This window comes from Trachinotus anak, unplaced genomic scaffold (assembly GCF_046630095.1).
Source record: "Trachinotus anak isolate AG129_WGS33_773 ecotype Australia unplaced genomic scaffold, CSIRO_AGI_Tana_v1 ptg000004l, whole genome shotgun sequence".
Classification (NCBI taxonomy): domain Eukaryota; kingdom Metazoa; phylum Chordata; class Actinopteri; order Carangiformes; family Carangidae; genus Trachinotus; species Trachinotus anak.
The window spans coordinates 14,417,941-14,433,459 of NW_027273855.1; the positions used below are offsets into that span (position 1 = coordinate 14,417,941).

At 40.8% G+C, this 15,519-nt stretch overlaps 1 protein-coding gene across 3 annotated transcripts in view; it reads right to left on the reverse strand.

Moving 5' to 3' along the window:
- The window catches only part of lrp1ab (low density lipoprotein receptor-related protein 1Ab), an 85,834-nt gene extending 75,636 nt beyond the window's left edge, over window positions 1-10,198 (reverse strand). For 2 of the 3 annotated variants that reach the window (XM_071476237.1, XM_071476236.1), the window contains exon 1: window positions 9,571-10,197. In XM_071476237.1, the coding sequence (XP_071332338.1) occupies window positions 9,571-9,643 (73 nt within the window). In that variant the 5' untranslated portion in view covers window positions 9,644-10,197. Of the gene's footprint in view, window positions 1-9,570 lie in introns of all 3 variants that reach the window. The other variant, XM_071476238.1, reaches the window with a different exon arrangement.
- Window positions 10,199-15,519: the final 5,321 nt, after the last annotated feature.

Here is a 15,519-nt window from a genome sequence, read left to right on the forward strand (position 1 = left end):
ATTAAGAGAAAGAGGGAACACTGGGTTTTAAAATGCAGAGCTGTGAACCCGTTCCTCTCTTCACACAAAGGCACGGGCAAGGCTTACGAAACAAAATTCAAGTCATGCAAGAGAGTAAAATGCAATAATACAGAGTCCATATTAAATGTCATAAGGCTGACATGAGAGCAAGAAATAGAGCTGTAAATGAATGGATAGAGAGCGATGACTGAATCACTCCAGACGACATGCACACACCCAGCCCCTTGGTGAAGGAATGAGAGGGAGGCTAGCCATGGCCAGAGGCCAGTTTGTTAGTTTTGCTTCCTTTCAGCTTACCAATGTGCTGGTACATTTAGTATGGTGGTAAATACACTGGATTAACCTGCGCTTATATGTTGCCGTTTATCTGCCTAAACAATCAAACAAACAGCCGCACTGCCTGGGCCCCGAGCTGAAATGAGTGAACGCAATGAAACCTTGCTATGTGAAGGCATTCCGTCGGTGTCTCTGGTCCCTGTGTGAAGCAGCTGGGCTGAGCCAGTTGTTCCCCGTGAGTGGGCATAAAACTGGAAATAAAACATTGTGGGTTCTAATTTTATCATCGCTTTACACACCAGCATGAATTGACCACAGAGGGGAGAACCTCTGAGCCTAATTGGAGGTTGTGGCTGAGGAGGGGTTAGAGACTGGGGGAAATACTGGCAGCCTTCCCCCTCAGCAGTCCTCTTTCAAAGCCCACTTAAAATATCTCAGACAGAGATGCGAATTGTTAATTCAGCCTGCAAAGTCGCTTTTTTTCCCAAAGTTACTGCCAAAATGCTGACAATTTTTGGAGGGGCCAAATCAGGCTGGGATGTTAAACCATTTGAGTCCACTTTGCCTACAAAAGGGAATGAAGAAGGCCTTTATTTAATGTCCTGGGATTGGCCCAACAGCAAACACCAATCCCATTGAATCAAGGTACATACTCCACTTACAGGAACTCTGTTAAGCCCTGTGTGTTTGCCTCCAACAGCAGTCCCTCCTGATAATGCCATCCTAACTAAAGCATTTCCTTCCACAGTCAACTTGATTACACCGCTGCGACTAAATGGTAGGAAATCCCACAGCATGAAAATATTCTAACCACAGAACAAGGGGATTATCATATTTTCAATAAATCATAACTTATCTTCCGTTGCTTATGAGTCTTAAAAGTAAGATCAGCATGGTATATACTTGAAATACTGTATTCTTTGCATTAAGATAACCTAGATAACAAACATCCTATAGGTATCTATGAGAGCGAAAATACATCTAATTAGAGAAGAAAATTAGAAAACCAGCTCTCATAGCCTTAGTTGAAATCTTCAAGAGTTTTGGATTTCACACCATTACTCAGTAAGAGGAACTTTGGATCATCTACAGGAAACAGAGTTTCTATTTCTGAAGAGAAATTACACCATGTACAAACATCTTTATTTGGCAGGGTTGGGAAAAAAAAAAAAGAAAATTGAGCATGTTTTTAAAACATCCGCCTTCCACAAAAACCAAAATGCCTATCTCTGTCACTCTGATGTAGTTACAATGTGTTTCACTGTGCTTTTTAAAAATATTATGGTAAAGTGATACAGTAAAGGCATTAAATATGAATAGTAAAAAAGGCCTTGAAGCAACTGTAAGCCTAAAAGTGCCAGAGGGCCAATACTCTGTGGAAATGTCCTGAGTATATACCCAATAGGCACAGGATTAATGTTTCTGCAACTATTTAATTCTCTACACTCAACTAACCACAACTAACCACTAAGCTCTTACTTGGAAGGGGAGAAATTCAAGGACACTAAGTGGGGATGTTTGTGGTCAAAATTAGAAATGGCTGAATGTAGCTCGACTGTCTTTCCTCATTATCTCGTTGTTGTGTGAAATCTCGCCGTTTTACTGACCAAAAAAGATCCTTCAAGGGTTTTTCTCTGGCTATTAAGTGCTGAAACATAGTTCTGCGTTAATTGCCATTATTGAAGAAGTGCACCTGCTCATTCTAGGTGCTCTGGGGAGAAAGCAGAGGGCTAAACATGACAGTGTAAGAGAAGTTCAACTGACCTCTCCACACTGTTGTCACTAAAAGATTTACTGAACAAATGTTTAAATCAAATGTCCTGCTATGTGGATGCCCAGGCTCCAACTGGCTGACACGGTTTGACTTGGAGCACACTGGATGGAGCACACACTGTATGTCCTTATGCAGGGCCACTGGAGCTCTATGCTGTGTAAACAGTGCACGCTGAATTGCCCCTAAGCACTGTGCGTGGCAAAAAGCATTAAACAAGAGTGAATGAGCAAATGCATAAACGTACACAGAGCTCCGCTCTTACAGAAACGTCCCTTCAGAGTGCCTAGTAAAGGGAATAAATTACTTCCGAGGCCACCCTTTCATCTGCAAGAGGGAATTTGAGGTGTTGTTTTGTTTTTATGTAATCCAAAAACTTAACTCTCTCGAGGGATGGGGGGGACTCTGTGGGATGGAACAGGATGGGATGGTGAGTAAGTGGTGTTGTGGCACCAGTTCAGCAGCCAAGTGATGGAGGCCTCCAGACCATCACCACCTGGGACTCAGCACTAAACCACCCCAACCACCCCCACCCCCTCCCCCCACGCTCTGCCTCCCTCAATATGGCCATCCGTTCTCAACAAATCAACTCCAGAACCACGCAGCACATTCCAGCACCTTCTAATTGATTTCATGTGTACAGCTTTGCCTCAAAAAGACAATCTGTTACAGACGAGCAGCTAGATCTGAAGGAAACCAAACAGCTTCGCTTTTTCATTCAAGGGAAATGTACTTGTTGTTGGATTCCCTTTGCTGCAGGACAGTCAGTGAGTGCATATACAAAGTGGAGGAGAGGACTGGCTTCTTGCTGATTTCAAAAGTTCTATTTGCCTGCAATATGTTTTTGCAAGTTTGCTTTAGTTAAAACACCACACACACCACAATGATAATAACACACACTCAGCTAGAATCTTCAATATATGACATATGAAATTTACCTCTGTGTCACAAGCATGCCTCCAACACTGAGCTCATCTTAGTATTCAACCAACCCAGTCTCCTCCTGGATAATTTCTAGGCTGAGCAATAGAGCATGGATTCTATTAAATGCTGTTAAAAGATAACAGTATGAATGGGAATGTGAAATGACTTGAATGAATGAATAAATAAATGGGGGTCTCGATGGTCTTGCTGGGCACAATGGCAGTGGCATGGAGAGAGTGGGAATGAAACCAGGACTGTTTCTCATCACCCACCACTTCTCCCCTTCCTGGTCCTCCATTCTCGAACTCGTGTCTTCCCGAGTGTTTCAGAGAGTGAGGAAAAAAGCAAACAGACTACAGCATGTAATTAGACCCCTGAGGTCAAGTTTGGAGTGATTTCTCTGTTTAGCAGGATTTCAAAGCAAGAATCCATGCATTATGAGTAAAATTAAAACCAAACAAGGACCACAGGGAAGAGAACGGGGTCAGAGGGAAGACATTATTCCTTAATTTTTGTGTTATATTAATAATTCAGATGAAACACTGACTGTTTTTGTAACCACAGCCTTTTAGATGTAAAATGTGGCACATCATGGTATTGCAAACACTCCAATATGTAAGAATGAACAGTGTCTATCTAACGTAAGGCTGTCCCTGGCACTGCTCAAGCCACTGAACCTACTTCTTCAATGGTGACAACTGTGCAGTGCCCGTTCAGTGGAAACAACCACTTAGCTTTGTGTCAGACCACAGCAAAGCACTGGAGCACTTTAACCAGCTCACAATGCACATACAATGTCCATGGGCTATTCAAGCTCTAATCCACAACATCCATTTTCAAAGAGCTTGGACATGCATAAACAGCAAAAAGGAGTAGTAGGAGTTAGTACCTACTCCTGTGCCTGTTAGCCTTGTTTTTGTGTCATCGCACAACAAAAGGCTGCAGCTTTGACCTCAGAGGTAACCTGATGAGGCTCTGCAGGATGTCACAGGCCAGAGCAGTAAAACGCAGCTCAGTAAAAAGACATAACACTGAGTGAGTGTGATTGATGGACATGGAGATAAATGTAAATAGGCTCATGGTGCTTCCAAAGGAGAGAGTTCTTCTACATGCACCCTGTAGTCTCTGCATAGCACAGTTCTGCGCACCCATAGAGGAAAAGTCAACCCAGAATCAGCCGTTACAAAAACAGAATATGGGAACCACAAAATGAAGGCTGGACCACATAAATTGAGGTATTCACTGCAACTGAGAGGACTGTAAATCCTGGCTTGCCTCATTCTTTCAGTTACCTCCTTACTTCAGCTGGAGGATGAAATGTTTCTGTGATTTAATGTGAGTGGATCTCTATGAATCCCTCATTAGATTCACTCTAAGGGAGGCAGGGGGGAGTAATGTTCCTGGCTCAATAATCGCTAGGAATGACTCATAAACAATGCACAAATAAGCTGTCATCCACTTCACATCTTTAGAGATGACCTCTTTGTTCTGTGGTGAGAAATCCTAAAACCTGACTGTGTGATATGTAAAAGGTCTCAACGTTTCATGAATGTCCTTAGACGTTCTGAAAATGAGGGTGGACACTATAATACCAGCATGGATGATTTAACTCTCTGGTATGGCAGTTTTTTTGTAGTAAATTTAGTAAATTAGAGTGCACAAAGAATAATTGTCCTACAAAAGAACAGAATAACACAGCTTTTTGCTGCCTAGTTTACTTTTACATGAAGCTGTAGACTTTGGCAAGCACAGTTAAAATCAAAGACTGCACACACCCTACAATCTTGATAGTATTGTTGCGGACCATGGAGGAGTGGATCCAACTGGTTGCTGGTCATGCAGTCGAGTTTTAAGTTGATAACAGAGTCACACAAGGAAATACAAACTCAAGGGTTGCGAAAGGTGAATAGTTTTATGTTTAAAGTATAAACACATGAAGCTCAAGAGAACTCACTCCAAACAAGTGAAAATACTTTCAGCAACACCGCTTATTGAGATGACAAATGCTTTAGTGAGGAAAGATGTGAAAAGTACTTTGTTTAAAGGTTTTGAGAACACCATAACTGGTGACGGATATAACTGACATGTATTAAAGTACAAAGGAAATGTATCGTAGATATGCTTAATAACAAGTCTGTGATTATTTTGAATAGCATGATATCAAAATTGCTACTCGTCATACTAATGTTTTCTTAAAATCTTTTTAATCCTTCACTCTGAGCTTTTGTTCTAAGTGTTAATGATAAAAATGCAATCTAATATTTTTGATGTAACATATATTTAATGAATTTAAGAGTCACTGTACCCGTGAGTTTTGAGTAGTGGCATTCCATCAACCTTTTATGGGATGTATTCAGTTTTTATCATCACAATGCATTTGCAGCATATTTTGTAAGTGGCAATGTACTTAAGGACATGCTACAGCCAACATCCTATTGCACTGGCAGATGTCAGTTATATCAGCTGGTTATATAAGAGCCAATATCTCTTTGTTCTGTTGAGCTCTAACAGACTATTCGATGATGAAGGCACAAATTACCAGATTAAAAGTAGTTAAGTTACAGCACAGTAGATCAAAATGGTGAGGTATTTACACCATCAGGTGAATTATTTTGATTACTAGCAGTTAGGGGTGTATCAGAGTATGAGAGTAGAAATTTTTTTTTTTTTTTTTGCTTTATCATATAAAAATTCAATATTCTCATAAATTAGTTCGACAGTAGTCTATCTACCATAGTATAACCAGTATAGCAAAATCTCTGACAAATTTACATCATCTAACAGTATCATCATATCACCCTGATTAGCAGCGGTATTTCAGACAAGCTCAACACAGACATGCCATAAAAAATAAATTCATTGTGTCTGTATCTTTACCACGACACAGAAAGCATAAATGTACATGTACAAACACCATCCAATGACTGAGAGCCATGGCTGCGACTCTGATGAAAGTAAACAGCATTGACACTTTGCAGCAGTCCATGAAATTGGAATCTTATTTCTATATATCAGATCCTCCACTCCGACCAGGTGTGAAAGCAACCAAGGGTCCCTGCGATCAAATCGATTCTCCAGTCAAGCGCAAAGCCAGCAACATCGGCAACTCCTGAAGCGTACATGAGCGTGAGTGGGTAAAGGCAGTATTCTCACAGCTGTGACAGGTGTCAGGCAAACATTGCAACCCTTTGTAACATTTGAACATCTCTGGGTACTCTCTTTATGAAGTGTATAGAAACGGTTCTATTTCTCATGCCCATAAGTAAAATGTGCTTTGTTCAAGTGCGGCATGTTCAAAAAAATGAATTTCTAAAAGACCTCATTATATAAATGACAGGAAAGGAAAGCAGAAATGCATCCACATAGCCTGATTTAATCACCTACAAAAACCCAATGAATCTTGCAGAGCTGCATTAACACACACCCACACTCCCTATTTTGTTAAAGAAGCCGCTCTGTTCCTTTTTTGGGTCTTAGGAGCTAAACAGGGTAAACAGTGATGTAGCTTGCAGAAAATACCAATTACAGTACACCCCTGCTATTCACAATCGACAAACACTCTTTCATCTGCGGTCTCACGCCTTCGATATGTAGGGAACAACACTGAAGACATTTATGTTAATCTGCTTTTACCTTCTAGTCACAGTTGATTGCAATGCAGTGCAGGAAGTGGAGGGATAAAAAGGGGATCTTTTCTGCAGCTACTTTCAAGAATCCCACTGTCTGCTATTATCATTTCACAAATATTTTCACTAGGGTCAGACCTAAATGCAAAACACCTGCACATAAGCTTTACATTAGACTTCATGAAGTCGAGCCAAAGAATGTATCAAAGCTGGACACTTGGCCATATTTCACTCCAAATATTTATGCATTTTTATCCCGTTTCGTTGCAAGAGAGCTCTAAATGGCAGAAAATAATTCTGGGCATTATCTGTGTTACCTGATAAGAGTGCAGGCAACAGATAGCCTCTGGAGTTACAGTAACCACTCCCCAGTGACCTCCACTTGGAAGAGCTGCAGAGAGCAATCTGAAGTTCTATTATCTGTTGAATTTATATGAAGGATGCTGAATTTTTCCAGCAGATGTTTCCAGTGACAGTTCTGAGGAAAAGGTATAGCCTGGTCCCAATAAAAAGGTCAGGCAAACAGAGTGTAGGCTCCTCAGGAATTCAACCTCTTTAGCCTCTGACCCACATTTACACTTTTCACCAAAAGGATTCTTCTGCCTTTAAAGGTTGTTGAGATTCTGTACCTCAGCTAAGCAGCCAGGATGTATTGATGATATAATGCAAACAGTAAGTGAATATGAAGGGGTTCGTTTCACATAGTACTGTTTCGCTGCATGCAGACTGTAATTTAAAACCACAAATCAATCAATACTGAAAAACAAATCTCTCAGAAAATGACATGGCTGAAATAATAAGGCACTACATTTACTGTAATGTCAAGTAGAGCTGAAATGATTAGTTGATTAATTGTTTGGCTGATCATCAGAAAACATCAGCGACATTTTTTCTTGCATTTTGTGGCCAAACAATTAAAGGATTAACTGCCAAAGGGATCTTCACATCAATCACAGATGAAAATAATTGTTAGTTGCATCGCAAATGACAACAGTCATCATTTCAGACTGTATTCATGTTTCGTCATATCCCTTCATATAACCATGGATTAACTAGGACTACTGGTACCTTAGCGCTGTGCAGTACTAGACTGTTATTTTCTCAGTGTAAAGGATGACACCTTAAGTGCCACAATAATAAACTCTGGTCAACATCAAAGATCAATAACAAACAAAGAGGTCTGTCCAATGTTTAACTGTTAACTATGGCCCTCTGACCCTCCTGTAACTAATCCTTCCCCATTCATAAATTCATGCTGTGGCCAAGTGGTGATCCAGACAAATCCAGTCCAAGTGGTTGACCTTAAGGTTTGTATCCACTCACTTTTTTCCATTTTGGACCAACACTGCTCCAAAGGGAGGCTGTTTAATCAACTGTTGATAATGACACAACACACATATCATCCATCCACATTTCCATGCCTGACTCCCTGTGATGTAACTATGTGTCAGTTTCAGAGAGTATCCAAGACTGATTCTTCAAGTTTATTTCGCTTCACCCGCCCTCAACCTCAGCTCTTCAGCCAGTCCCTCCCCCCCTTGCAGTCACATCTAAGTTGGATTAATGGTCTCCCTGTGTCCAGATGTTACATACTGATGGAGGAGGAGGGAGGAGCTTGCAGACTCCTGTAACCTTAGCTATAGCTTTCACTGTGAACAGCCTCCATCAAAACCTAATGAATCTTACATAAGATCTTCCCAAACAGGAAAGGGAAGGGGCAAATGTTGTTGAGACATAAATAGTAGCAGCTGGCAATAGTGACAAATTTAAGGGTTGAATGTGTGACTACATCAAAGCAAACACAGACTAAAAGAGTGAAATAAACTATTAGATTGATATTACGAATGTTTATCCATATACAAGGCTGTCAGTTCAGACCTGGATGGGACAGAGGACTCAGAACTAGAGCATGACTTCTTTTAATGCTGTTTTACAGCCACAAAATATGATGGATGACTTCACACAGACTCCTGAATAAGATTTGTGTTATTTTGTACCTTCATGTTTCCCTTCAAGTGCTAAAGAATGAAAGAAGCAAGCTGTTAGCTCAACAGGTCTGCAATGCATTGTCACAAGAGCAATGGTGCATTTAGTATCTCATTATTACTATCAGGGATTCGGGGGTATTAAGGTGCTCCGGGGACGTTAAGAGGATAACTGCACGACTATTCATTTCACTATCAGACTGTACCTGGCTGTCACTAATAAACTGTGATTCCCAGGCAGCGGGACCAGCCGCGCCATTAAGATTACACCTTAACAAGCAAACACAACTGTTGTTTTCATATGCGCCTAGTAGCTTAACTGAAAACAAACATGAAAACTGATCTGACCGATGGCTGCCAAAGGTTTGATAAGAAACTCGACTTGCTGCTCTGATTCAGTGAATAAAGAAAAAAATAAAAATAAAAAAAAAATCACATTTCGGTTTGAATGGTGGCGATCAGCTGTCGCCATAGAGAGGAACACACATGAGGAATTGTATTTTTCTTGGAAAATGGAGAGGGGGATATAGCCATTTTGTCGCAGTCAGTCAGTCAGAAATGATGTCGTTCTGTAGAAATGGGTCGCTCAAGCAAGTGTTTGCGATAGCCTTTTACCTGCTGAATATCCCAACTGTGAATAACCTCACTGTCTGCCATCCTTGCGGGCAGGCCGGCCCATTCTGTCTGCTCAGACAGGAGCACTGCTAAAAGACGCAGACAGATTTTAGGCCACCGCTTATTTGTGCGGTACTTTCTCTGATCAAAGGCTTCCCTAATGATCGCTCTCTCCCTCCGAGGAGACTGCTGTGGCACACTGTCTGATCATGGAGACAACCTATTTGCGGTGTTGGCTCCAACTCTGGTGAACATAGGCCTGCGCAGAGATGCTTAGGAGGAAAAAAAAAAAAAAAAAGTGGTCATGCTTTCTCGAGTATCACAATGCAAGATAACACAACAGGCTTCTTACCTACGGTTGCACCGTTAGGAGATACGATCTCCAAGTAGAGTAAAAATCCCAAGTAGAACAACCTCATCGCCATCTCCTGAGCAATGCCCGATGGCACTGCTGTTAGAAAGGAATAGAGGAAAAGTTGGCCGGATTTCTAAAACCGAACAACCCGATCGACCACCTCATCCGAACCCCCTCAATGGTCCGGGTGCGATTGTCCGTTCAGTTGCACCCTCAGCCCCGCACGGTGGCCGCTTCAGATGGGGTTCTGCGATAAAAGACGACTCGCTACAGCCCGGCGAGGCTATAGGCAATGCAGCAGCACAGTCATGTATATTTCTAATTGATTATCAGCATTCAAACATGATGCACAGTGCAACCTCTGTCTCTCTGTGCTTGCTGGGGTCTCTATTTCACCACACCATGCCACTGGAGTCGTCCACTCGTACAGAAGCCCTGCAGCCGCCGGCTCCGCTCAGCTCATTCCGTGGTGCCAAACTAAAAAAAAAAGAAAAATTAAAAAAGTAAACGCGTTTTTTTGTTGTTGTTGTTGTTGTTTTTTTTTTGTTTTGTTTTTTTTTTTGTTAGCTCGGAGCGCCAACGTCCCCCTGTGCTTGTGACTGCATGAGTGGATGGTGAATCTCTCAAGCTCCAGTACTGTGGACGAGCCTGTGACGTAACGCTCGACTCCTCAAAAATGGGATAACCGAGCGGCGAGCACGGTCTGCGCATGCCCCAGCACACCTCCTTTTCTCCTATTTCATGCTCTTTTTCATCAACCATGGAGGTGGGAGAGAGGGGCGGCGACTGCAACTGGCGCTCGGTGGTCAGCCATGTTGGCTCAACATTGTTTTTGTTTTTTTTGTTGTTGTTGTTTTTTCTGGGGGGGGGGGGGGGGGGGGCTCTGGTTTCATTATCTGAAATGATGATTTGATTAAGTGATAAGTCAATTCCAGAAATTCACTGACACCAGCATCTCAAATGTGAATATTTGCTAGTTACTTGCTTTTTTTTTATGACCAAAATGTTGCAATAAGTACAATGTCCCAAAATCTTTGGGTTTTTCACTGTCAGTTAGGAAAAAATATCAATTAGAATATGTGAACTTAGGCTTTAGGAACAATGATGCACATTTTCACTAAGCAATTTGAGCAAACCCAACTTTAAAACAAATATTACAAAGGAGCACAATATAAACTAAAGCAATTATTTATATCGGGTCTGGGGTCCCTGAGCAGTTGCTTGCTTTGCCTGGTGAGTAATCCAGATTTGTTCACACACATAAATTCTTGACTGTAAATTCTAAACTAAATTGTGTAATCTTGTTGTCTTCTTGGGTTTTTTCTCACACTTACACACTCAGAGTTGGACCTAGTTTACAAGTCAAAATGGATAAGAACACAATGAGACACTTCATTGAGAAGTGTATGTGTTATGTGCCTTTCAACCTCTGAATTCTTCACTAAATCACGCCCCCTAGTGGTATATGGAAATAAAAAATCAGTAAGATTGTCATGAAATGTTATGGCGGCATGTTTTTGGATATCTGAACATGTACAATAGTCTGCCTAGCTTCAAGGTAAGGTAATTCATCACAAAACAAATACATTATTGTATTTTATAGCAAGCACTTATATGATTGGTTGCCAAAGCTGCGGACAAAAACAAACAAAAGAACAGACAAAAAAAAAAAATTAAATCATCATCTACACTATATCCCCCAATCCTTTAGACAAATAATTATTATAGTCAGCAATATGGCAAAACATATTTTCAATAACTTAGAGACATTGTTAAGGTTTGTAAAGTTTTGAATATATAACTGTGCATTCTCATAAACCATCTGGACCTGCAGGGGGCACTGAATACTTACATTACAGAGAGACATGCAGATTGTAACTTATTTTACTAACATAAAATGAACCCAACATTCTGCTGCAATATTTGGTAGATGTTACATGGCACACTCCCTGATAAAGCCCTGATCAAAGAGTCATTTGGTTAAAAACAGAACACGAGAGGATCTTTGGCCCACACCGCAGCTGTTTTGTAACTGAAATGCGCTTAATGACTCCTTCTGCAAATCTATGGTATTATGCAGTGTTTGTCTTCTTTTCCCACTGGCATGTAATCTTAGATACGAAAAACAACAGGTGTGTATTTCAAACTACGCAAACTGACAGTAACCTTACTGCCAGTGGTGTTAGGAATAAGTGTGCCTTTCATTGGGTTTCAGCTTACAGATGTTTACCCAGGGCCTGAATCACAGGGGAGAATGTGAAGTATGCAGAGAATCTGTGAAAAACATGCCTCAAGTGTCTGGATATCTGTTGAATCCAAGCATATTTTCACTCTGAGGATGACATCAAAATAGAAATGCAAAAGTTAGGGGGGGGATAGTTAGATTAGTAGCATTTTAGATGTGTTTTTTCCTGCAGCTAATCTATCACTCCAAGCATTTCAATAATGCTCCTTTTCAAGCTCACTGGAAAACACAGTTTGTTGATGTTTGCAGATTTGTTTACTTTTTATTTACATTGCTGTCTCTCCTGTTTGTCATCACAGTGAATCAACATGATTGCTGGTGTCACCTCAACCTGAAAATGCCCCATTTGTGGGAGGAGGGTTGAGCATTGTCATCCAGCAGAGACAGACGCCAGCATGCTGTGTGGGAGACAGCTTGAAGGAGTGCCAGCGTAAACACTCCCAGACCACATGTTCTCCCAGGGCAGAGGGGCTGGCCTCTCTCCAGGCACATCTGCACACAATCCCTCAGCTTTTAGCAAGCCTGCCAATGAGACAGAGCGGGGGCAAAGGAAGGAAAGTGAGAGAGAAGTGTTCCCAGGCAGGGAGAACCTGCTTCTTCTTTGACAGTAGTGTCAATGATTAAAATGATGACGTCTGAAAGAAACAATGAAAAGCAGAATGCAGAGGGAGCACAAGAATCTACAACCTGTCTGCAAAGTTAAAAAAAAAAAAAAAATCAGTGTGTGAATGCTAACCACCATCTTTGAACATCTGTATCACACCACTAGATCCACATGCCAAGATCTGCTTGGCTACAGTCATTACCCAACCTGCTCGTATCCTTGAGAGAAGATGGATTGCTGCATAAATCAAGTTGCTGACTCTCACACAGTCACAGTCTGCATCTGTAGCTGCACTGCATGTATGCAGCACACTGTGCATGATCTTACTCTGGTGCACTCATTAAAAAAAAATAACACTGACCGCTTCATATTATGCTTTCATGTAAATACAAACATATTCCCATCTGTTTCTGATATGTCCCTTAACACCTTTTCATGGGTGCTGCCCTTCAGTTTGCTGGTAAAGTGTGGCTTTGTGCGTGTTTTTCACAGAGAGGTAATTACTGAGCAAGCTATGCTGACAACACCTGAGGAATGCGGAGCATGCACCAGCAGCCTGTGTGCTCCTAACCCCCCCCCCACTTCTCCCCCATCTGCAACCCCCCCCCCACACACACACACCCCCACCCCCACCCCCACCCCCCCACCCACAACCCACAACCCACTAGCAAGAGCGCCAGTCCAACACTAAGTTCACCATGACATTTTTCACAGGAATCTTGGATTTGTAGCTATGCAGGTGTTATTTTGTGTAATATTTTGGTTGCTCTGCCAGGAAACGTACTTCAGCTCGAGATTATTCCAGATTAAACTGCTTGATAAACAAAATTCTGTTGTTGTAGAATACAGTTACTATCACATCATATTTTATGCTATCTGTTGGTGGTGGAAACCCTATCCAAGAACCTACAGCTCTCAACAGACCCCACTATTTCCATTACTGGTGAATCCACAGTATGTGTTGGCTGGCTTGGGCCCTCTGCTGATTAAGTCACTCCCCAAACTGTCCTTGAGCTCTGTGGAACTCACAGCCCATCTGGCTGAACACTTGCACATCAAAACATTGCATAGATCGAAACGGGGGAGTGAATGACTCTGGGTGACCTAATTGTGGTCTGAAATAGTCTGGTCGAAAAAGCATCAATATCTAACTGGACAGAATGATGGCAAAACAGAATAATGTTATTTTTATGCAAATGCAACCAATGCCTCAAGTTTTGACATTGTGTGCATGTGTGTGGGAGATAGAGATTATGAATTCAGCTGAGCCTCTCCCATCTGTCTGACTAGACCGTCATGATGAAATCAGGATGAAATCCCTTGTGCATGTAGATCAACACAAGTATATAGGCCTGTCCTCTGTCTTTCTGTGATGCTGTATTTTGCAGATGTAGATGCATTTTTCAAATGCTATGGTGAGTAAAAAAAACACACTGTATGGCTGGGTGAACAACTGCATATGTTTTCTACACACTTGAGGGCTAATCAGTCAGGGTACGCAAGACAAGACAAAAGGGTCAAGGGATTTAGTTGCCGAGCAACTTCTGTTGATACAAACAATTTTTTTTATTCATATGATGAGAAGCATCTTAAAGCATGAAAAGACAGAGGGATGTGAGTTAACATAGATACTTATCTTATTTATCAAGAGTTATTTTTAAATTTGGGTCAGATCCAGAAACATAGAAAAATGGAAGTTAGCATTATAGCTCAGCTCCATCACACTCAAGTATAACACCATGGCAAATATTGAGTATATTTTCAGGGAATTATTACCGTGAGGTTTTCACAATACAGTATTCTCATGCTCTATAACTTAGATTTAGATCACAACTATGTCTGATGTATACTATTAGTTTATTTCAAAGGTAGTGCAACGTAATAAATTGAATTTCACCATTGTCTCTTATTGTCATAGAAGTTAGCACAGCAAACAGAAAACACCACTGTTTTCTGATTATTAGATTGCAATGACATCAGCTCAACTATAATGTACTGATGTGCTCCTCTGTGATCATATACTATACGCTGAATATTTTAAGATCTTTGCCTATTTTGTCCATGTTTTTAATTTTCGATAGTATTTTAGACCTTCCCTGTTACTATGTACATAATGGTTATCCAATCTTAAACAACCGCTAACTATGGATAAATGCCATTTGTTTAGTGCACCGTGATGGTCTAAATACTAATACAAAGCATTTTCACCCTTGGGGGATACATCTGCTTAGTTTGACAAAATGGTCAAAATATAAAGGAGAATGACAGTGTTACTGCAACCAGATAATCAGATTCTTAAACATTCCTTGCAAGTTTTTTGGCGCCCTATTTGTTAACTGAGGTCACAATTAACAGAAATGGTCCAGACTAGCAGATAACATGACATTTGAGTTTGTAAAATTATTAGGATTATTTGGTTATCCATTGGTATCAAGTGACCAGGGTCAGCCTTAGATTTTATTCAGATTTAATTACATTTTGGAGTTGAACTTGTGTTGAACTTGGCTTGGAAGCCTTTGCTCCCAAAGACTTGGAAATCCAAAAACCTCTGCAGCCAACACAGCAGTGAAGCTTTTAATTATAACGAAACAATGGCAAAAACTGACAAAATAAGGGACTGGCTAGAAATACCTTAAATTATCCCTTACAAGCACAATAGTTTATTGAACTCTTAATTAGAACATTTAACTGTTTCACATTGAGGAAATAAACACTGCGACTTATATAGTGGAAAATTTACTACAAACACAGTGTTTCAGTTATTTTTGGCTGTCTACTGATTTAAAATAACACGCCCTTTACTGCTTCAGGACAGGACAGGGGATTTTATAATTACCAATGTTTGTAAAGGTAAAAGTTATTCCAGGTCATGGTGAGTCATGTGTACTTCCTACTCAGGAAATAGTAATAGTTGGTTATTCCTTCTTACCTCTGGTGCACTACTGTCTTTTGACCTGAGGTTTGACACTTAAACCAGCTGCTAAAAAGATTTACTGAGAGTAGCAAGTAGGATTCAAGAGGCAACGTGCTTGCTTTTTTTAAAATCTCAATTTCCACCTCGTATAAATTATTTTTAATCAGATTTTAAAAAGCCAAA